The 24,551-nt window shown below is 37.7% G+C and overlaps 1 protein-coding gene across 6 annotated transcripts in view; it reads right to left on the bottom strand.

The window, feature by feature from the left end:
• Nucleotides 1-24,551, bottom strand: part of FGF14 (fibroblast growth factor 14) — a 422,900-nt gene that overhangs the window by 161,708 nt on the left and 236,641 nt on the right. For 2 of the 6 annotated variants that reach the window (XM_054808210.1, XM_054808192.1), the window contains exon 2: nt 23,114-23,153. The exons of the other annotated variants lie outside the window; for them this stretch is intronic. Coding sequence is in view for 1 of the 2 variants with exons in the window: in XM_054808192.1 (XP_054664167.1) it covers nt 23,114-23,153 (40 nt within the window). In the remaining variant the exon portion in view is untranslated. The remainder of the gene's footprint in view (nt 1-23,113; nt 23,154-24,551) is intronic. 6 annotated transcript variants of the gene reach the window in all.

The raw sequence follows: 24,551 nt of genomic DNA, 5'->3' as shown, positions 1-24,551 counted from the left end.
GTGAAGCCACTTTGCCTCTGGGCGCACAGGTTGTGCCACACTGCAGTCGGCACCGTGCCATTTTTGTGTTGGGATGAAACAGGAGGGGAACATCCGTTGGTTTAGCACAGTCGACTTGTCATTGCGTTTAAATGGCCATAAATTTCATAACTTCCCATAGACACGTTAGACAGTTATTCAAATGAAAAGTAAAGGTAGCAATTAAAATTCATTAGCTACATCTATTTCAGCTAAATTCCTCATGGAAACAATTATATTCAAGTCTTGCAAGAGTTATTTTCAGTAGAACATCTAGAGATGCTAGATTCATTATAAGATCATCTTGGTGATTAAGGGACAATACTAGTGATTTATTTTTAATTTTTTTACTATCCTGAGCAGTAAGAATGATGTACAGCCCTTGAGGATTATTATGCAGTTGTTTCATTAAGTAATACTTTTTTAATCTCCTGAGATATTAATCTTTGTGAATCACATGCCATCAGACACGCTTCCAGTATTTATCAGTGGCAGAAATTATCTAACGTACTTTCTGTCTCACTACCTTTTGCCTCCCAACTTTTTTCCTCCCTCTTACTTCCCCTCTACCCGCAATCGTTGCCTTTCCCTTCAGCGTTCTAAATCCTGTAAATTATTCACCCATCATCTAAGGGATTTTACACTGAACAGTCACCTGGCAGGGTAAAGACCTGACCTAGCCATGGGAACCGAAAGCCAGGAAACCTCTCTGGCATTGGAAAAGTTTTGTTGCGAGGCTACCAACATGCCCGCTACTCCCCTCTCTCACTGTTCGCTGCACGGGGCTACAGCCCGACCAGAAGGAACAGAGTGTCCTGTCTCACTGCCGCATCTGTAAACCCCAATTCCCAAACCCCTCCTGTCTGCAAAGGATGTATAGCTAAGATCTTTCATTATAGATCTACAGTCCCAAGCAAGTAAGTGTACAACTACAGAGGCTATATAAAAAAATTAGCATCATTTTCTGCTGTGCTAGCTGTGCATTATGGCAGGAGAAATTAACTATCCTCTAATATTTAGAGTAACAAAGTAGGTTCTGGGCCTAACCTCACGAGACGAATTTTGCTGTAAATATCAGTCAGACCAATACAAGTAATCCCAGAGGAATTTATAGCACAATTGAAAACAAAAGTCCTTTTTGTTAGTAAGGACAAGGAACTACAGATGAAATAAATTTTATTCACAAAATGCATGATTCTGCTTGACAAGGAAACAGGCTTTGCAGTCATAAACCATGAAAATATAGAAGTCTCATGTGAAAAACACGAGTACTTTCATTCCAGTGAAGAAACAAACAGAAGCATTAAGGGAAAAAAAGAAAGGACTAATGTTCATGGGTGGCAACATTGGAACATTTTAGAGGTGTAGTCAACACTGCGGTAAAACTCATTTTAAAGTAGTTATACAAAAATCAAGGCATCAACTTTGCTGGTCATTTCTGAGAATGTCAACTCTCCAGGCTGCCTATAAAATGTTAGCAATAACAGCCATTATTCCGCATGTCATAAAATATCAACAAGATTTTTGGCCAGAGAAGAAACTGACTTTCAGCATTATTTTCCTGTTGTTGCTGAAAGATGATATTTCTTTGGTTCAAATAAAATTTTATCTGAATGCAGGGTTTAATATGTTAGCATACAAAAGGCTAGTATTCTAGACAGCAGAAAACAAGCCAATCTTTTTTTCTGACATAGCCTTGAAATGAAAAGTGTAAATTCAAGTAATACTGTCAGCTGCTTGTGTTACAAGCCATTTTAATGAGAAAAGGTCACAGCAGGTTGCTTAGCCATTAACAAAACCAACAGCTACAAATTAAAAGGTTGACAAGCAATTTGGAAACATCTAGCCATTCCCCACTTCTTCTATATAATGGTGCGGTAGAAGCAAAATGAATTGCCACATCCATGTCAGTACAATGCACAAAAGAAATGTCAATGATTAGTCAATGAATGCTCCCACCAAGACATTCAATAAGTGTAGACAGCATCTCCCTCTTGTGCACCTTCTCCCCCACTTTGAAAGTCTGGAAAGGGCAATAAGTATGGCCCAGTAATGAAGAGCCAGGAATAGGAATCCATCTCTTGTTTGAAAGTCAGTAGAGGTACACCAATGCAATTTGCTGGTCACAGAAGACATGATTTCACTTTTACGTGGAGATGAAAGGTCTTAGCCAAGAGCACATTTCTACTTGCATTTGCTCTGTGTCTTGTTTAGATAGATATTCAGGTCTTGACCAAGATGCAGTTTTATTTTATACTGATCTAACCAGTCATCTCCAGCTCCCTCATTTGAGCACTGCTTCCCTCCTCCAGTGACGAGCAGCTTTATGGGGTAGTCAGAGCAGCTCACTGATCTGATAGAAAACATGGTGTTAGTTTTAGCAGATTAATTTGCCGGATTGACGTGCTTATCCTGTTTGCCCTGTAGCCACAGTGATGGAAGGCAGAGAAGAAGAATGTGAGGCCACAACGACACAAGTCCTCCCAGATGAATGGCTCTGTAAAAGCTTGATATATTTTATTAAAATATCTAGTGCTCTGTAAGAGACGGTTGCCTTGCATACTTGAACTTCTGAAGTTTGCATATTAGTCTGCGATCTGTTAGCACAGAAGGTGTTACTGCTACTGGAAGTCTATGACTGTAATATTCTATCACAAGAACTTCATAATTATTTTAAAGAATTGTTACATTTTATAAATCAATGGAAATCTACATCTATGAATGTTTCAGAGACTCTTTGTGAAGTATCACATGCAAATAGTAAGGCTATTTCAAAGACAATGCCATGGACATGGGATAATTTAAAGACTTTTGCATTGCGAGGAAGAAGATGCTATGGGCTCAAGGAATTTTGAGACTATTGTAACATGTTCACAAATGCTCTTCTGTTGTTCAACATCGTGTACATTTCTAGATCAGCTACAATGCTCCCTTCAGAAGGCAAAACTGAAAAATACAAGTTAAAGCAAATGATCTTGATTCATCCAGTATGTACTCTCACCTTTCTGAGAAGCTACAGACTAGTCTGACTCAAGTCTCAGTTCTAACTTCTGAAGCACAAGGCTTGTATGACCTCTGCTCTGGAGTTCAGTGATACTTGGCACAAGAACTATCATCAGTCTACAAGACAGGTCCTATGAAGATCTGTGGTACTGTGGTCCCATCTTGGCTCTTCTGTGTAGCAACTAAGTAACTTTAGTAAGCTAGTAGTGCATTCAGACCATTTATAGTTTCCTCTATAATGCTTTTCAGATTATTTTATGACTGCTAGCAGCAGGCACCTATGAAGACCTATCCCAGTCCTGGAAAGGGAAAAAGACTATGAGCAGTGAATTAAAGTCATGAAGAACTACAAGGGCCGGTGACCTGTAGTTCAAATTAGAATATGTCTTCTCCCACCGCCAAATAAAATATCTAGAAGAAGCCATGAAGTACTTAAGAGCTAATTACTCTTGGAAACAGAAGCAATAAGAAGTTCAAATTATCTTCCCACTGTTTCTTCAAAGAAGATGCCATTGGACAAGTAAGTACAAATGACAGGTTCAGTGAATCTGTCTAAACAACCTATAGAAGAAAACCTGGTTTATAAACTAGAAAGAATGCTTGCACATGAACGTTGTTTTGAGTTGTTCATTGACCTGTTTTCCCAATTGTTTCAAAAGTACAGAGTCAATGATTAGGTTATCTGAGACAACATATAAACTGCATATTTGTATTTGTTATGATGTTGAAAACACCTTTCGTGCCAGCCCACTTCATAACAACTACTTATTTTTATTACAGCGATAGCACTGATGAAGTGACTTCTTGTGGAAATCAATGGCAAAATGTCAATTATTTTAATAGATCAGGTCCAAAATAGCTGCCAGTTGCAGTACTCCAAATTTATTTTGGATGCATTTAAAAATATTTATCTCTGTTGGGGTGTGTGGGGGGGTAGAGCTGCTTGTTATTTCAGCTTCCAAATTTATTCATGCAAAAAGAAATATGAGAAAAGCATAATGAAATACTTTATTATACATAGTTTCTGCTTTTCTGTTGTAATGGGTCAGAGCACATCATGTAGTAAGTTTAAAGAAAACCATTAGAAATTTATGTCTAAAAATTACCCATGCTGAAATAACTGTCCTATATAAGAAATGGCTTCAATGATGTGAAGATTTGTGCCATCTTCCTCCAAAAGAGAAGGTGTGTGTTGAAACCCCTGGACTCCCAACCCCAGCCTGATGAGAAGTAATAATACTGAATTTGTCTTAAGTAGTACGGATAAAAGAGGGGGGAAAGGGAAGAAGGAAAAGTAATAACTACTCGAAAACATGAAGAAAATAGTTTTTCAGTGATGGACAAGAAGTATATAGAAGAATTCAGAGAGGAAGTTTGCAAATATAAGTTAATATAACTGCTTTTAAAGTGTCATCCTCAAGAAGAAGGTTGTTTGTTATGTTATTCCTTTCAAATAATACCAAAGCTACTTAATTTGACACAGCCTTTATATATAAAGGCATCTTTTTCTTTGTAAGATATTTCATAGTTTTTTTCTAATAGTTTGAGTCTAACTGTTGGTTAAAGAAATGCTACTGAGGCTGAAGCACAGTTGAAAATGTTTGAATTTTCTAATGTCAGTTCAAGCCTGATTTACGTAAAATGAATGAGAGGAGGCAGAACATGTGGATTAAAACTATTGTTAAAAAGGCTCTGCTTACATCTAATTTTACCAGTCTGAGAACCAAACTACATTTTCATTTGAGAGATGATTCCTCAAAATAATTAAAAATAAACTGAAAATACCTTCTAGAGCTGTTTTCTTCCACTACAGATTCAGAAAAACACTGCTCAGCTATGCATTCTGCCAAATTAAGATAATTTGCACTTAATTGATGGCTTCACTCACACTAGTGTGAGAATATCTTACTTTTGAGCTCACTCTCAATATCCTATACTATGAACTGAAAAAAATATCAGAGAGTTTCATTGAACACTTACATCAAGATTTTACATTGCATGGGATATAGGTATACACACAGAACAAGAATGTGTGGTTTATTACTTGAAATGAAATAAAGCATATCAGAAAAGTTTTCTTTAAACCTGTGTGAAGAGAACGTGAAAATAAATTATGGACCCAAATACTCAGATGATAGTGAAGTTAACCATAAAGTGAGCACTTCGTATTTCCACAGTGAAGCAGAGAGAAATACAGTCAGAGTTATACATGTAGAAATTGAGCTGGTGAGAAACACGTGTTGGTCTTCTGAACATTTGGCCCAAAAGTTCGGCATTAGTGAATAAACAATTAGCCAGTACTAACTGTTTCGTATTTTACATGCTGGGTTTTTTTTTTTTGAATCATTGGGAGTTTAATACACGGGTTTAAAACTTTATAATACATCTTTTTAGAATGTTTTTGACTATCTGATAGTTTGGGGTTATTATGAGTGAATGGTTCCTATTAAGGATTGCTTACAAAATAACAGTGTTTATGTAAGTCAGATATATTTATGAGACTATTGCCTAAGGTACACAACACTGAAATAAAAGTTAGAAGTTATACCAAGGAAAAAATATTTCCTTCTGTAAGAAATGATAGCTGAGAATGGTTTATGGTAGGTTTAACATTAAAGCATAGTAAACCCACAATATTCTGGATTCTATAAAAAATTAGGGGAGGGGAAAAGGAAAGACTATGTCATAATTTTCAGAAGATCTACTTCACTTAATATACTGTAAACAAATATGCTGGAAAATTAAATTTTCCTGGAACTGAAAAGCAAATGTAATTCAGTCCTAGAAGGCAGGAGGAAAAAACCCTGCATGTCCCTGGCAAAAGTTAGTCCGTCAATATATTCAGTCTTCATATAACAACACTTCACTATTTTGTGGAGCCTTGCAACAGATATTAACATGCGAAACAATTATACTAGTCCAAACTGCCCTTCCAAGGAAGGACAGTCAAAGAAAACAGAAACAGAAGTAGGTGAATTAAAATTAATTTGTTTAGGAAGGGGGATGAAAACCAGAATGTATTGTTTCCTAAAGCATTTTGACTAACCCAGTGTTTTGCTGAGTTGCATTGTTTTGGTACCCTAAGAGAGCTATGAAAACAGTTATGCCTGATGTGTTTTCCATGTCAGAATCCTTTGCTAAACCTTCTTTAAATATGTGAACTAATTTGCTTTAGCCACCAAATAATGTGTTAGTTAAGAATGAAGTTAATGGCAAGTTTGAAACTTAAAACCAAATTAATTTTGATTCATCAAAGTGAAAAAGTGTCCTTCTAAAAAAAGGAAAAATTACAAGTTTCTATCATGTTTCCAGGGTCATACTTTTACACTTTTTTTGACACTTTCTAAAAAAAGTCATTATTTTTTTGAGACTCGTCAGAGGAAGAGTCATGCCCTTAAAGGAATATTCTGCAGGAAGTTATTGTTAGACTAGTTTTAACACTTCTTGGTAACAGAAGAAACAAAATGTTGCTGTGTCTCAAATACCATCAGAACTGGCAGCTCCAGTTGCTGCTGTATTGTAGAAGCTGTAGCTACAATGGCAGACATGCACGAGGACAAAAAGCACTGTTAATTTACATTTAGATCCAAAGGAATAGGATTATTTTTTTTCCTGTTCAGCTATAAGAATGTCTTGTTCTTAAACTGCATATTTGCAGTTTAGTTTCCTTTGAAAAATCATCTGTTGGACAGAAATCATACGCAGCTAGCTCTGGTCAATGGTTTCTAAAGGAAATTTCCAAAGAAACCCTTCCACTCCTCAATCATATCAATGAGAAGCTCACTCCACTAGCAAATTCTCATGCATTTATCACTGGACTTTCAACCTCTCAGCCTAGATCACGGCTTTCAAAGGCAGGCTGTTAACTCCAGAGGCAACGCTTTTAGGATTTCAACCTATCCACCTCAAACACTTGCAAAGGCTGATAATCTGCATTTTTGGAAGGCCAAACCAAAATCCTTGCCCAAGGTTATAACGTTAGGCATGTTACAAGACCGGGCCCTTTTCCATCTGTTGTACTCATACAAATTCCCAGTGCTTATTACAATAAAACATATGTATATTAGTAGTCAGCAGCTTATGCAAAATTTCTAAAATAATCTCATATTTTGCAAAGAAAAAAAGAATGGTAAAACATGTATATAGGAACAAGTTTTGAGGAAGATAGTCATAATGCCTGATATTGAAAGGAACAGTTGCCTGTGTAAATTGGCTCAAAAGGAAGATGTAAAGATATCTTCTAAAAAACCTAAGCTCAGTAAAAATGTCATGAAGAAAATATTTATTGAAAACAGTTGTCTTTAAAGAAATATCTCCTCACTTTTCATTGCCCAGATATTGTATCATAATGCTAAGGCTTGAGAACTAGGAACTGAACAAAACTAAAAACAGAAGCCAAAAAAAAAAAAAAAGGAGAAAAAATAAATTATTTTTGTGACAGTGGAATATATATAGTGAAAACTAAATTTATATTGGCTGTGATCCCATACGTTCCAATAATTTTGGCCTTCAAACTCAGAAAGGCTGTTTGGAACAGCCTCAGCACAGTGGGGTCCTGGCCCAAGACACCAAGGTATTAGAGGAGAAGAGTAACCATGCGTAAATATTCAGACATATATACATAAAGCAGACAGGAAGTAATGCAGTAATTCATACAAAATTTCACATATTCATTCTCCCCCGTCCCTCATTTACCTCTCTGAAATGTATCTGCATGAAGATCCGATACTTGTCCTTAAACACAACCTACCAGTGTCTAACAGCACAAGCAAAACTTATACACTCCACTGTTAACAGGGCAGAGATTTGTAAGTGAAATATTAAAGTCAGCATGAATGAAATGAATGGAAGTGTGTGTTTGCGGAGGGGGGGGGCAGGGGGAAGAGAAATGTACAGCTATGCGAGGGAGCAAGCTTTGATTTACAGGATATAGGATTCAGCTTCGTAGAAAGAATTAGTCAAGAGCATCCCTAAATTACAATCAGCTCCTGGCAGGAAACCATACCTAAGGAAATCTTCCTGCAAACCGTGCAGAAATCTGAACTTTTTGAGTCTAATGATTGATCTGCAGGCTCTGTCCCCATGACACCTCTTCCACCTCGCACCATTTCTCATTGGACCAAAATCTTGAATTTTTATGTGATGAACTTTCCATCTAAAAAGAATAAAACAAGCTTTTTCTGTTTTCATCTGACATTCCACAACTGTGTCCCCAGTTGCTTCTGTAGCCTGGTTGGCAACATGGGTGCTGAAGATCCATAGCCTGGAAGACCACTGTAGAGGGAATAGTTCACAAAGAAATGCAATCCCAGAAAGCCAGTACCAGATTCAAATTCCCCTGTCGAAGAGAAGCTATTGCACCCCATTCACATGTTCTGGCATTAGAAAAATACCTGTACTCTACAGGTGGACACTTTGCATTTATGTACTAAACTGGGAGTCACAGTATAAACTAAAGTAGCCTATATGGTATTTGTATACCAAATCAAGACAACCTGAGAATGAGAAAACTAGTTGCTTTGCACCGTACAGGGCTATCCAATTAGTTTTGTGTTGATTTAAATCAAGAGGGAAGGGGTGCCATCCAGAGGGACCTGGACAGGCTGGAGAGGTGGGCCCATGTGAACCGCATGAAGTTCAGCAAGGCCAAGTGCAAGGTCCTGCACATGGGTGGGGGCAATCCCAAGCACGACTATAGGCTGGGCGAGGAATGGATTGAAAGCAGCCCCGAGGAGAAGGACTTGGGGGTGTTGATTGATGAGAAGCTCAACATGAGCCAGCAATGTGCGCTTGCAGCCCAGAAAGCCAACCATGTCCTGGGCTGCATCAAAAGAGGTGTGACCAGCAGGTCAAGGGAGGTGATCCTGCCCCTCTACTCTGCTCTGGTGAGACCCTGCCTGGAGTACTGGGTCCAGCTCTGGGGGCCCCAGTACAAGAAGGACATGGACCTGTTGGAGAGGGTCCAGAGGAGGGCCATGAAGATGATCAGAGGGCTGGAGGACGGGCTGAGAGAGTTGGGGTTGTTCAGCCTGGAGAAGAGAAGGCTCCGGGGAGACCTTATAGCAGCCTCCCAGGAAAGCTGGGGAGGGACTCTTTATCAGGGAGTGTAGTGATAGGACAAGGGGTAATGGCCTTAAGCTGAAGGAGGGTCAATTTAGATTAGATGTTAGGAAGAAATTCTTTACTGTGAGGGTGGTGAGACACTGGAACAGGTTGCCCAGAGAAGCTGTGGATGCCCCCTCCCTGGCAGTGTTCAAGGCCAGGTTGGATGGGGCTTTGGGCAACCTGGTCTAGTGGAGGGTGTCCCTGCCCATGGCAGGGGGGTTGGAACTAGATGGTCTTTGATGCCCCTTCCAACCCAAACCATTCTGTGATTCTGCAATTCTATGACTATTTGGATTATTGTTTTCAGTGATGTTAAAAAATTAAAAAAATACATTCAGAATAAATTCATAATCCTTCTCAGTTTTCTTGTTTGCTTTTGAAAAGTTTGTTAAATTAATTCTGTTACTGAAAGGTGTGCTTATCATTCTTGTGAACTTTGGAGAGAGATTTTACCAGCTGACAGAAGTGTGGAAAGGAGAAATAAAGAAACACCAAAAAAGCAGCTAAACTGATTTTGTTTCTCTCACCCCAATTGCTTGATCTGTTGTGTCCCACAACTTGATAAATGGTTAAATTAAGGGCAGTACGTGAAATGGAAGTGTAAATGAATTGCTTCATTATTGCTTGCAGGCTCCATTACAGAGTAAAATTACAAAAGAGAGGTTTGACTTAAAAGTAAACTGTGTTTAGGGTACACTAAAAACCACAGTAATGTTTCAGGTATAATCTTGCAAACTAATACAAGTCAGCTGGAACACATTAGCTGGTTTTGGCTGTCAAAATAAAACATTTAGAGAGGTATTTCTCCAGCTAAGATTCAAAGACAAAATTGCTGTTCTTACTGCTAAAGTTCTGCAATTGGCCCGAAGTTACAGGTGAGGGCACTATAAGCAAAAATAAAACCATAGGACAGATGAAATGCAGATACACTTAAAGTGAATTATCTTTAAAAGGCACAACAAAAACGTGCTCACTCACGTTTCATATCCCAAGCTGAAAAGCATTTTGTACTTGGTATATAAATACTGTTATTTAGAGAATAATTGAAGTTTTTCCCTAGAAAAAGATATATTATATACACATGCATATAGACATTTGAAGAAAATTGCCCAAAAATAAAATTCATATAATCAAACAGGATTACATATGACAAGTTAAATCTGCTGCCCAGTGCACTTGAATCAGGGTACAGTCTGAGATATGAATGCCTAGCAAGAGAAATGAAAATACTAGCTCATACTTTTTCCTCTGTGATTATCAAACCTCAATTGATAATGTTGCAGGAGACCTGATATTCTATGGTAGCTCCATTTTTTTCTATGTAAATGCAGCTGTACTTGTTTTCAAGTAGGTTTCTGACATAGTAATGTACATCACACACAGAATTATTTGAAGTTTAAATAGTAGTTTTTTCTTTTCTAAATTGTTAAATATTGCTTAAAAATAGAAAGTAGTATGTTTTTGTCTTATTTTTCTTTTACTAATTTGAAAGGTATTTTGAAAGAGAGCTACCTTGATATTTCATAAGATATATCATTTCAGCTCAAAATACTTAATTGAATTGAGTAGAAAAAAGGCCACATTTAGTGACTGATGTAAATGAGATGATTTTAAAGAACACTTAGAACCAAACCGCTTCTCTGATGGTTAGCAAAGTACTTTTTTTATTTAGTTGCCTTAGTAGATAATTCAAAATTTCAGCAAGAAATGGATAAGGTCGTTATTTAAAAGTTTTCAACAGAGTTTGGACCTTGAGTTCATGGTAAATTTTTATAGTCTAAGATATGGAATAACTGAAATCTAATGCAATTTTTCTAGAATTACTGGTAGAAAAAAACCCAGATTGTATAGTCTGAAAACTAGTGTGAGAAAAGTGAAGATGCTGGTACGGTCCATGCACAAGACAAACATCTTCAGTCTTTTATTTGACTTCCTCTGACTAAAATTCTTTAAAATAAACAAAGAAAAAATATTCCAAGAACATGAAGGAAGTAAAATAAAATAAAATTAAAAAAAAGATAAAATTACTACAGTCTCTAGGATTTTGAAACTCATGAGACTTCCAACAGTTTGCAACTTTGAGCTATTTCTGCATTACGCCAAGCAACTACACTGACTTTAATGAAACTATGTAAGTGGAAAACTGCTGTACTGGAGAACTTCATGCAGAGAAGACAACCAGAAATTTTTTACTCAGTTACCAGAAGAAGTCTGTCATCCTTCATGAAGCACTAGACATTAGGTCCAAAACTCAAGCTATTAAAATTTGCAACTAATCCAATGTCTGCAGGCTCTGTGACACTGGGCTATAAGATACCCAAATGTTAGGATCTTGCCCCATATTTAAACCCATTGGATACAAATGTAAACAAAGTCAGCTTGGCAAACAAACAGAGGGATCCACAGCAGGACTCACTTTTGAAACATGGGATATCAGGCTGATTTTTCCATGGATCTTTATGCAGCCTAAACTCAAAGGCTAGTAGAATCAAAGTCTAGTGGGTCAAAGGCATCTACTAGTAGGGCCAAAACAATACACTGGGTGCCTAAGTGGTTTGCTCAATGCCTTATTCACAGCAGCACTGGGAAACCTGTCTAGCTGCAGGACAGTCCCCAGGATCCCAAGACAGGGAGCAAGGTTGTCTGTAAAACGCATGGTCAGGGTGAGGAACCAGCACCACGATGATGATGGAGTCGCCTACCCCCAGGCCACTGCAAGATGACACTTCTCTTCAGGGAATCTGATGATTACCAAAAATCTCCTCAAAGGTCCAAAGCCTACTCCGCTCTCCTAAAAGCAGGCAGCTTGCACATCTTTGAAAAAGGTGACGATCCTTTTTTAATTAACTATACTGGACTACCCCGTTTTGACCATCAGAGGTAAGTCACCTTTGGACTCCCACAAGTCTACTCCAAGTACAATGCCTCAGAATCACCCCCAGATGATTTGGGGCTCAGGTCTGTCCAGATGAATTAAAATGGTTTAAACTCTGTCCAGTTCTTGTCTCCCTTTCCTTTTGAGAGAAAGCCTGAGGTGCATTTTGTACAGAAGCTCTTCTGCGTGGGTCCTATACGCCAAGGCTCTGGAGCAGGAGGTGCTGCCATCCCACATCTCACCTGCCCCTAGCCATGAGCTTGCTACCAAGTTGCTTCAACTTGTCAACAAGAAAGTGCTTCCTGGTATGTACTGAAACAAAATTTGAGGTATTTGGGGTAAGAAAAAGGCCCCTATAGAATTTAAATCCCCTCAATGTTAGATGAGAGCTGAGAAGAAATTATTTGGACTACAACTTGGACCTGGTTTCCAAGGAGGTGTTATTCCTAATGACATCGTTCTCTCTATGCATTGCTCCTCAATGAATGAGAATGCACTTTCCAAATATTTTGAAAGCATAAATACATATAATGAACTTGATGATACAAAAAATATAAACCAATGTCACAGTAAGGTAAATGCAAGTTTTCTTTCAACTCAGTGCAGCCAGGCTATCGCCCCACATTTCATGTTTTGAGACTGAGCAAACCCTACTTTTCTGCACATATATTTTTGGTTAAACTTCTAACACTTAACAAGATTTTGATTATGTTAAGCAAAAGATTTGAATAGCTACAGTTACAGCAGAACTACAAAAAAAACAAAGCAATGCCTTGTTTTTACAATAATAAAAAGTAGGGAATAAAAAAATGACAAGTTGTCACATAAATTTCAACATTTAACAAAAATATATTTTCTTTCGTACTTCTTTTGCAATAGAAACAGCTCAATATGCATGTAGACATTTATCTGATCTATATTCCTTCCACAAAAGTGTGTGTGGGATTTATACAAATGAGTAAGTTATGCTGAATCTTCCTTGCAAATGAAGATTAAACAGTTGGTATTTATCAAACAAATGATGAGAACACTGTCTGGTAAAACACAAATTAAAATCTATTGCCTAAATTAAAAATATCTATAAGAATTATTTTTGTGGCACCTACTGATATTATTTAAGAGTCTAAGTTCTCCCCAAAAAAGGAAATATAGGCCTACTTTCCCACCTTCTTTCCTCCTCCATCATCCTCCTTGCTGCCACCAAAGGAGCTAAGAACTCCAAAGCTATTATTAATGCAAGTGTCCTGCAGAACATATACTTTCTAGGGTCCTCAAATACATCCATATATTACAGATCATCCATCTTCCAGTTTCAACTTTTCTTTCTCAAAAGTGGTTGAAGTGGGGATTTTTTTAGGAATAATTTTAGATAACGCAATGCAGCCACAGCAATTTGTGATGGATGAAACTTCATCTTCATTGCAAACTATTTTAATCATGCATATAACGCCAAAAAGAAGGTCAAGTAAATCATGTGTATAACACCAAACAGGTCAGTTTCCATCAAAGGAGAATGAAAGAAACACCCTCTAAGTAGATTTACAAATAAGAAGTCCCACATATTTGATATCAAGCTCTGTGACAAATAATTTATTTCATGAAGGACACAAAAATACTCACAGTGGAAAAGTGGCATGAACAGCTGAGGCTTGCCAGCAATGCTCTGCTGACGCCAGCTGCAACAGGAGGAGAACCTCAAGGCAGAAGGATGACTCTGCCTCAGCCAAGAAACCATACATTTTTGCAGATTATGAGCACAGAGAAGGAAGTAATTGGCCTAAAAGTTGGTGCTGCTTACGACATGGATGCCTAAAAACTCCAGGGCAGACATCTCCTTCACTTCAAGGCTCCATGCTGCTTTGAGTCAGCAGCAAAATTTACCTAACACTAGTAGTCACTATTATTGATCAAGAAGAAAAAAATATCATTGTTATGTTCTAGCACACATTTCCAAATCCCTCCTGATATTTTGTTTGGTTCAGCCAGATTTACTTTATTTAATTTGTTTGGGTTCGCAGGCCTGCATGACAAATAAAGCGGAATTAATTTGTTGTCTCTTGCAGTGAAGTAAGCTATACGTGTGTAAGAAATGAATAGCTTTTTTAATAAACCAAAGCATTATCTTAGCAAGACTAAGTACGCATATCATAATAAACCAAGTATTCATGCAAATTAATGTCTGGAAAAAATGTCTGATTTTTAGGCTAAGAAGACAAACGTATGCTCACACATTTCTACATCACATAAATGCATGTAGTAAATGGCTACAGTAACAATGCAGCTTATTTTTAATATTTTTGACACACTTAAAATAGTTTGTTTTTCTTGGTTCCTCTGGATTTTGCTCTTGCCCTGGCTGTAAGTGTAATTGGAATCTTCAACTTTGTCTATTTATGAAACCACAGAAAATGAGGTATTTACTATTGTAAAGAAGACAAATAAAAGGGTTGAGTAACAACATAATTGTCAGATTTTTGAAGGCTGCATCCGAAATAGTGAGAGAAGTAAGTAAAAAAAAGCTAGAATAGGTTTGTTTATCATTAAGAAACATTTTAAAAGGTATGTATGTGGGTGCACACTGCAGACAGATGACAAATCATTCCTTCAGGACATCTATGTGTTATGATTATTAAATGCTAACACAATTATAACAGTCAGATAGCACATTCTCTCAAGACATGATGCTGATATTCCACAGATGCAAAATTATTAGTAAATTTAACACATACAACTCTATGAAGAAGGCTAGAGGTAGCTTCTAAGACTATCTAATATAACAAAATAAATTAAATATCAATGGATGAAATATATTACACTGAAAGAAAAGGAAAAGACACATCCAAGAAAATGTGAAGAATTTTCAGATGGACTGAGTGAAGAAGTTTCACTGAAATATTCTTTAGTGCTTTTATACTGAAATTTGTGTTTCCTCTTTAATATAATGCTGGTCTTAATAAGTGATGTCAGCTTTAAAATACGCCTGAAGAACAGAATGAAGCATGGTGGTAAAACAATTTATGAAATGGTGCATAAATAGCCTGTGCAGTTTCCCTATGAGACTTGACAAAACATACTGGCTTCTATCCAGACATCACAATGTAATTAAGTATGATTTGTTATGTATATTCATGGATTATTCACATCTGAATACTTTGCTTGCTTGAACTGTATTAGCGATTTGGCCCCAATCTCCAAAATATTTTAAGTGAAAAATCAAATTAGAGCAACTTTTCCTGGAGGAAATCAGTTTCTCTTTGTCTCCCTTTCTACAGATCTAGAGCAATTAATAGTTTGAGACATTGGATTAGTGTTAGACCATTAATCTAAATATTTAAAATAGTGACAGATGGTGCCAATACAACACACAGTGTGATCCTGCAGGAAGGAGAGCCCAGCTATGGGAGCAACACCAATATTCCATATGTTCAGGTTGGTGGTGAACACTTTAAAGAGAAAATTATTTGGTCCCAACAGCAACAGAACTGCCACAATTCCTACATAAACCATCAAGTTGTCAAGAACCACCCTATGCGAAATCTCTTAAGTTTTCAGGCCTTGTTGGGACATTATTTTCAAACACACAGAAAACTGACTCCACAGAGCCAAGAGAAGCTCCATTTGCTCTCATTTCTAAAGGTGAGAAATCTCTTACCTTTAAAGTCCTGTCAGATTGCCTTTAACCTTTTCTGTGTTGATTTAGCAGGTCACAATTTTTGTTTAAATAAATGGTACCTGGTGATTACTTCTAGTGAAAGAAGAAGGGAGAACTACCATAAAGAGCAGCATTCTCCCCTTGCTCAGCTTTTCCATCCCTCTCCCTGCTCCATGTAAATGTGTTGGTTTGTAAATGTTCTGCAAATTTCAGTACAGCTCAAACAACTTTTACAAGACGTTAAGAAAAAACACCACCTCTACAGCACACCCCCAATAGTAAAGGTGTTATCTTTGGCCATGTGGCTAACAAACACATTACTACTTCTTCCTCTATTAAAGTACACTTCCTTTAACATTCCTGTGTACTGCAAACCCTTCCTCTAAGATTTTATTTGGCCCACTTTATGGTGACTATAACACCAAATTCAAGACCATTTAAAGTAGCCACATTTCCATGAAACTCCCTCTGTGTGATAACTAACACAGTGGGAGGCCAGTCACTGGCTAAGGGCACTTGAGAGCTGTTGTGGCACCAACATTAATTTTGCTGTTTGTCATATCCTGCTACCAAATCCTAAAGGATGTTTAAAAATCCTATGGACCATTATGCTCTGTTCAGTTGTGCATGCTGGAAGAATGGAGAAAGGAAAGGGCGGAGAATGGATTGAGAGCAGCCCTCAGGAGAAGGACTTGGGGGTGTTGGTGGACAAGAAGCTCAACATGAGCCAGCAACGTGTGCTTGCAGCCCAGAAAACCAACCGTGTCCTGGGCTGCATCAAAAGAAGTGTGACCAGCAGGTCGAGGGAGGTGATCCTGCCCCTCTACTCTGCTCTCATGAGACCCCACCTGGAGTACTGCGTCCAGCTCTGGGGGCCCCAGTACAGGAGAGACATGGAGCTGTTGGAGCAAGTCCAGAGGAGGGCCACGAAGCTGATCAGAGGGCTGGAGCACCTCTCCTAGGAGGACGGGCTGAGAGAGTTGGGGTTGTTCAGCCTGGAGAAGAGAAGGCTCCGGGGAGACCTTATAGCAGCCTTCCAGTACCTGAAGGGGCCTACAGGAAAGATGGTCAGGGACTGTTTACAAGGGCATGGAGTGGGAGGACAAAGGGGTAATGGCTTTAAGCTGAAGGAGGGTAGATTTAGATTAGATATTAGGAAGAAATTTTTTACTTTGAGGGTGGTAAGACACTGGAACAGGTTGCCCAGAGAAGCTGTGGATGCCCCCTCCCTGGCAGTGTTCAAGGCCAGGTTGGATGGGGCTTTGGGCAACGTGGTCTAGTGGAGGGTGTCCCTGCCCATGGCAGGGGGGTTGGAACTAGATGGTCTTTGAGGTCCCTTCCAACCCAAACCATTCTATGATTCTATGAGTAAGTACCACAATTTGTTCTAGAATAAAAATAAATACAGCTGATAAGGGTATTTAGGTGGAAAGAAATGCACCTAGTCAGCAAGACAGTGTTGTAACAAAGTTTTAAGTAGAATGTAGAAAAAGCACATCCATTTCAAAAATGAAAAATCATCCAAAATTATTTTTTGCCATTGAGCTATCTAAATAATACAGTCTAATTTTATTTATTTATTTATTTGAAAATGCTTAGCATCCTGTAACTATGGTAACAATTTGCCTTGCTGAGTGCATCTTTGTTAACGTCCCCTTGCTGTAGTAATGCTTCCATCACCATCTGGCAGTGACAATTTTCTTGCTTGCGTGAAAATTCCTCCAAAGTATAAAAATCAGGCCATTTATTTTTAGAGGACTGACTGCCCCAGCTCCTATTGACTTGCAGGGTCCCAGTCAGAACCTCTGTAAATTCAGTCATGTGATTTTGTTATCTTAATGAAGGGGATAAGCAGCAGTGTAAAAAATGATTGAGCTAATCAGTTGCCCTCTTGCCTTTGATAGATAAGGTTTATTTTTCAAACCTTTTCAAGGAGTGATGTTTTAAAAACAGCACACTCCATCTCACCTCCTTTGCTTCACAGAAAATCACTGGTATTAAGCAGATGGCAGAAAGAGCTCCATTATTAATAAGACAGGTTCCAAGAATATTGCATGAAGACTGGGAAACCTTCGGTTTCCATGGTAAATCATTTGAGTCTAATACACTTAATAAACATATTTAACATTCCATAGTCAGTAGGTTAAATGGAAATAATATAATCACATTTATTAGGTCAAATAAATATGGTACGAACTCAGAAGAACAGCAAAATACCAAATATACTGACAATGAGCCAGGTTGGACAGATACAGAAGCAGGAGTCATTTCAACCATGGGCCTCCATCCCATCTACATTTTGACAATTCAGTAACACTTCTGAATTCTGCTCTAAAGCAGAAAACAGTATAATTGCATCACAAGTATAAAACAAGCGTTATTTTTCAGTTTAGAAATAAGTGCTACTAAACATTTAATTAAACTCCTTTGGCCATGGTTCTGTTTTTCATATCCGGTTATTAAAAGTCAGTTGATTTATAAATGATTTATGTATTAGACATATTATTCAAAGTTGCATAAAACTAGCCAAATAATCCTTCTGGGTTTGAGGGCAATACAGGTAACCACTAAGCTGATGATGGAGATGAAGATATATTTTGTACATATTTATTTATGTCTTTTGTGTACATGAAGAGTATAGACCAGACATAAACATGGGACCACTTTTTTCCAGATCACTCATCCAAGCATGTGCCACTGTTGATTTCTCCCTTCACAGGTTCAGAGCATAAGACCAGAGTACTGTTCTGCTCTGTGCAGCAAACATGTAAGACAGGCTCCTTTCTATGCAAAAATCTGCTTTCTATGTCTGTTCATATACAGATAAATCTCTACCTCAGAGTGATATTTTCTCCCTGAAAGTAAATGTTTTCAGGGAAAAAAAAAAAAAAAAAGAATTGACAGTAGCAGCTTAGGCTGGCATTTGGAAACAATGGAGAGAGCAGCATGTAGCTTGACAAGAAACATATTGATGGAAGAAATGTATTGATGGTCACAATGGGAGAGCTGAGGGACTGCAATGACTTTCAGTTTCTAGGACAATTCTGTAGGGTTTGAATGCTTTGTAGAACAGATACGTTTTAAACTGAGCATATTTAACATGAACACTTGAGAAAGAATCTGAAAAAAACCCCCAAACTCAATCCCCAAATAAAATGAGTCCTATCCTGCACAGTATTAAATAAGTCAGATTTCTCAGTGAGAACTCCTTAAGTTACCTTAGAGAAATGACTAAATGTTTGATGATTCACATCTCTCAGGCTTGGGGTCTCAATACACCTCCCAGATAGCAATTTTAAAAAATCTGAGTTTTTTAATATTACTGCAAGCTTCCCCTCCTTCACAAGGGACAATTCTTTATTTTTTCTTATGCTTATTGAAGAAATATGCTACAAATTTATTAAATATGAGGTAATTTTTAAATGAAAGGACTGAGGAGAAAATTCTCTGTTAAATGTCTAGTTTTATTTTTTTAAAGGAGGTTAGCATGTGTAAGATAACCTTGGAAAGGTCAGATAGTCTCTGAGGAAGACCATTACCAATTCCCTGACCAGAAAATACAATGTTAGCATGAAGTTCCTTAAGCAAAAGGATAAAGCCCAATGTTTCTGTTTTCTTCTTTATAAGGTAAAGAAATCTAACTTTTATTGAGATCTTTAATCCCTCTTTGTGTTATAAACTCTTATAAAGTGCATAGTTCTTTTCACTGGGTAAAAAGTCATCTGTTGAAATGAGAAACATTGCTTCTTTATAGATAAAATTTAATACACACATTTACAATGCAGAAGAATTTATCAGAGTCACACGAACAAAAGCAGCAGAACTCTCAGAGCTACAAATTTCTTCAATTGAGATGTGAAAGTAACAATTTACCCCACTCCTGCCATGAGCAAGGTGCTAAGACAAGTATCTAACTCTGCTCAGGTGGTTTGGAAGGATCAGCTTCTGATGGGGCCAGTCTCCCTACTGAGCCTGAATAAGTAGCCCACGGTCATTGCCCATATCTTAGTGAGGCTAAAGGGAGATGGGCTGAATCGTCATCCTGCTTGTCACTCATCTCCAGCCATGCTGTGGAGGTCAGACATAACAAGAGTCAGTGCTGCTGTAACATGAAGGAAGCAACGGCATGAGGACATGCTTTTTTTTTTTTTTTTTTTTAGCAGCAAAAATTCGTTTCATAGAATGGAAGAATCATAGAATGGTTTGGGTTCACTGCATACGTACTACAGATTTGCCTCAGTAAAGATAATACTTTGGTAATTCTCCTTCCCCGGGAAGAAGATGCATAAGGCGGCTGTTGCTTCTCTTTGGCTGACATCTATTTTGTTTGGACATCAGGTCCATGACTAACAATTTTCTCTTCACAGTACCTCCAGAATCCCATCTCAGTGTTTAACATGAGAAATTTCCTCTCTTATTGCTGCTAATGAGAGTTATGAATAGCTCGAAACAGGCAGAAAAAATGGATGGGCATATTTATAAACTTGTTATAATAATTATAGGCTAAAAGATCAAAACCAGAGGACACCAGAAATTATTTTAAAGGCAACAATCATTATACTCACAGTAAAATAAACATAACATATTTAGCATAAAACAAGAAAACTATAAGCTATGGGTCAAAGAAAAGCCAGTCAAAGCTATACCCCAGCTGCAAAATAAGCAGGCATGAACATAGAACTACTATTAATCTGATTTTTTACACCTGAATCGCAGTTTTCAGGTTCTGAAGCAATTCAAGCCATGCCATCTCTCTAATTTACATTGTAAAAATTCAACATGACTGAAGAACAAGAATGTTATTTTTTAAAATATATTAAACTTCATACTCTAAGTATCCATTCTCAAAATCTACCCTTCAGTATTCTTAAGTGTTGCCTTTCATTATTTATAACAGAAAAATTACAAAAATCTAGCAAATGGCAGAATATACACCCACACACCTGCTACTAAATACCTACTTATGTCCATAGGAGAGCTTTGCTTAAAATGGTTTGTTGTATTCATAGCAAATTGCCATATCTACTTCATCACATTAGGGGGTTTGTTGCAAACTTTGTTAGCAGGAAACACAGCAAATAGGAGACTGACCTGCTGCAACATGTATTCTGCAGTCCCAATTCAGCCAGCACAGATACTGAGGTCTTTGCTGCTAACCAGGATTTCTAGGTGCCGCAGAGATACCAAGGGCCCTCCAGGAGTCCCCAGGTTCTACTAGTCCTCTCCACTCCTACTCCACACCCATTCCCATTAAAATATCTTTCATCCACAGTACCGAGATAAAGATAATATGTACCAGTATAATCCGAAGGAGGTGACCATTCCACTGTAGGCCAAGAACACCTCTCAAATTGAAAGGGACAACCTTCTAGGCCGCATGGGGAGAAGGCAGCTATTATATCCATAGGTTTTGTGATGGTTATGCAGAAAAATCATGATCACATTAAAAAAAAAAAAGAAAAAAAAGAAAAGAAAAAAGAAAAGTAACCCCCTCTGCACCCAGCTCAAGTAAAACTTAATCCACTGTAATTATGCATCCTTTTCAAATTTTAAAAGTACCATTTTTCTTGACATCTTAGTAGCCCATGCACTTTCTATCAGACAGCTCTATTCAATGTGTCATGCCTATGCAACAAAGTTATCATGAAAATTAATGATAATGTTATGAACCTCAGAATAAAAGCAATTAACTTTTTTCCAGATGCCAACAGTACAAAACCTCTACATCTTAATTAGTTCTCTATCATCTTACTTTGTATTTTTCCACAATGTGCAGTTATAATCTAAATAAAATACACTTTGGGGACTCATTTTCCAGCATGATGGAGTAGTTTTGCTCCATGTTGACAATGTGAATTTAGATTTTACCCTAGTCTGGGGAGAATCTCCACCGAAAGGCTGAACTTCCTTTTGAACAGACCAAGCACAGACAGATCATCCAGAACCCCTTTGTTTCCAGTTTCACAGTAGAAAGAGAAGAATTACCCTGACCACAGGCATCATGTCAGTCCATAAACAACAACAGCATGCTGAGGATTAAAGTAATCCATTATAATGGGTTCTTGTCTTCACAGAAAAAAAAATTTAAAAAAAATCTATTTTACTGAGTATCAAATAGATAAAGTTTCTTTTACCATTCACTTTCTTGACACACAATCTGTGCTGTTCAGTTAATGTACGGAATCTGACTCCTAATGTGCTCTTACCAAGAGGAGCGCAGATTCACTACTCTGTTGAGGATTTACTGAGTTTTGTTCTTGTTTTCAACTAAAATGGAAAAGCTTTCCGACCATCATGGCAAATACAAATGCAGCTTTTGTTTTGTAATTATCGTAGCTATTCAGAACTTGAAAATATGACTTTTTTTTTTTTTTTCTGTAACTGTATTATGCAGATCTTAGGGGTGTCATAGAAACTAGGAATGATTCACTGGGCAGACATGTTCCTTCTCAGTCAATAGTGAACCAATAACCCAGAACAACACTAAGAAAAATTGGTCTAATGAAGATAGTATCTTTCTTGAAACAAGTTTTTGACATATCATTTGCTTTTTTCTATTCCTCTTGATAACTGAATTCAATAAAGCATTTTTTCCATAATCTTTGTGCTGCAGCTATGATGCTTTATATGTCTGCCTGACAAACACTGCCAATTTGTACCGTTTTAACAAGAAGGCAGAAGTGCGAGCCTTATGACAGGAAAAAACCCCAAACCCCAAACCAAATGACAACATCTTGGAATAACATCTGTGCTTTTGAGTGAAACCTCCAAACGCTACACAACACAGTGCTTCTTATAGTGCTGTTCTACCCTTAGAAATAATACAACTCCTCTGTCTAGCAGCAATCTTCCCCTTCATTTTATGAGAAAAATCCCTCTAACGTCCAGACGATCTACGTTACACAAGGCTGGGTACCGTCTCCCCATGGCATTCAAACTAATTAAGATTCTGCAACTAGAATTTAAGTTTGCAATATTTTGACTTGACCCAGAAAATCAGGCAGTTCTTTATCAGGTCTACAGTATTAGCTTTTCAAAAGGATAGCACACTCTAGGCACGTAGTCGATTTCATTTCAAGTAGAAGGATGACTACCCTTTCCCCATCACAGCTGTTTCCTCCAAAATCCCACATAATGTAGCCTGTTAAATATTTTAAAAGATAATGGATGACAAGAGGAATTCAGATGTTGCAATGGGATACAGATCCTGCTCAGTTTAAGTTCAGTTTCATTGTGGCCAAGAGTGAGCACAATCTGACCCACTACCTATGCCTTTTACAAAATATCTCATTTGCATTCTTTCTTAAAATGCTCCAGCCAATTAACTAACGAAAACTGGGAAGACGTGTTTTTACAAAAAACAGCAAATAGCAGTACAAGGCATCATCATATGATTGAGCACATTCTGTGTTAAGACTGGTGAGTAGGGAGAGACAAAGGAGAAAGGGAAAATTACATACCACTATTTGTGTTTGTTGTAGTCCTCCCTCTTCTTCCACCCTACAAAACAAGATCCCATATAGCAAGCGTTATCTACCTACTAGGAAGCAGGAGGCAACAAGACTGTCAATCACAGGGGTATTACATACAGTAAACTTCCACCCCTTCTCCCCCTTGTAGTCATTAAAAACATAGGAAAAATCTTGTAGAATTAGGAAATACACTATTATGGAGAAAGTTGATATAAAGTAAAAACGGGAAAGAGGGAGGAAGATAGGATGGGAGAAAACAAGACTATGACAAACACAATTACTAGTACGTAATTTTACATTTTTGTATGTCCTGTCTCCTCCCATCCTACAAAACCAGATTTCATACAACAAGCAGAAGTGGTAAGAAATGAAATTGGGAGATAGGCTCCTCTTAATTTCCAGCCTGAGGAACTCTTCAGTCAAAATCATCCAGATTAGGCAGTAAGTCTTGTTGATAACAATAGTGGCAAGAACTGTATCAAGGATCAAATTGCAGCTTTGTATACAGCAAACGTTGCTGCCTCAGTCCTTTGCTCTAGAAGATCAAAATGCTTCCAATACACTGCTCATGAACATCTACGGTTTTTCTGTACCCAGTGGATATCTTCACAGCACTAAGCAATCAGCTTATTTCAAGTATTGCTAAAAACTTCCTTTCTCATAGAATAAAATAGATCTCTTCTTCACATGAGTGTGGCCTAGGTCAGGGAAGATGCAAGTACATCTGATGGCTTTTAAGAAAACCAAGAGGTAAAGCAATTCATATATAATGCTGAAAACTGAAGGAAAGAAACATGCTACACAGACAACTTCATCTGGAAGTAGTTGGTTCAGAACAATAATGAGGACTCACTCTAATGGGTGTTTGTGTAGAAGCAAATGAGAGGGCTCAAAGAGACACACACAGAAAATTTTGGATTATCCAGGTTTTGAAATACAGACTATCCTTTCCTTATTGTCTGGCAAGTTGTATCTTGAATACACCAGGGTACAGAAACTTCCTGAGCACTAAGAAGTGTTTTCTGATGATCTTACATGATGAATTAACACCCAATAACTTCAGAGATCACTTGATAACTATCCTAAAATAAGAGAGCTCAACAGATGCAAAATAGCTTCAATGCTTAAAAATATAAAGAGAAATTGATGCAGTTATAAAACAAATATGATAGAATTACTGCTAAACAGAGTGAGGTAGGTGGGCCAGAGCTGGTTGTAGATAAGTTCAAGAAGATTGAAAGAGTATCTGTTGAAATACATACCTTGCTGTAGGAGGTTATGTCACTGTTTCTACACACATTTAAATCTCAAAGTAGGCAACTAAGCAAAAAGGGGAGGAGAGGGGGAGTTAGAGACTCATGCATTAACTGGTCAAATATTACAACAGGACAAGCTTTAGAAATGCAGTTTCCTAACACCTTAAACA

Source organism: Grus americana, chromosome 1 (genome assembly GCF_028858705.1).
Source record: "Grus americana isolate bGruAme1 chromosome 1, bGruAme1.mat, whole genome shotgun sequence".
In the NCBI taxonomy this organism is placed as follows: Eukaryota; Metazoa; Chordata; class Aves; order Gruiformes; family Gruidae; genus Grus; species Grus americana.
This window is presented reverse-complemented; position numbering and strand designations above follow the sequence as displayed.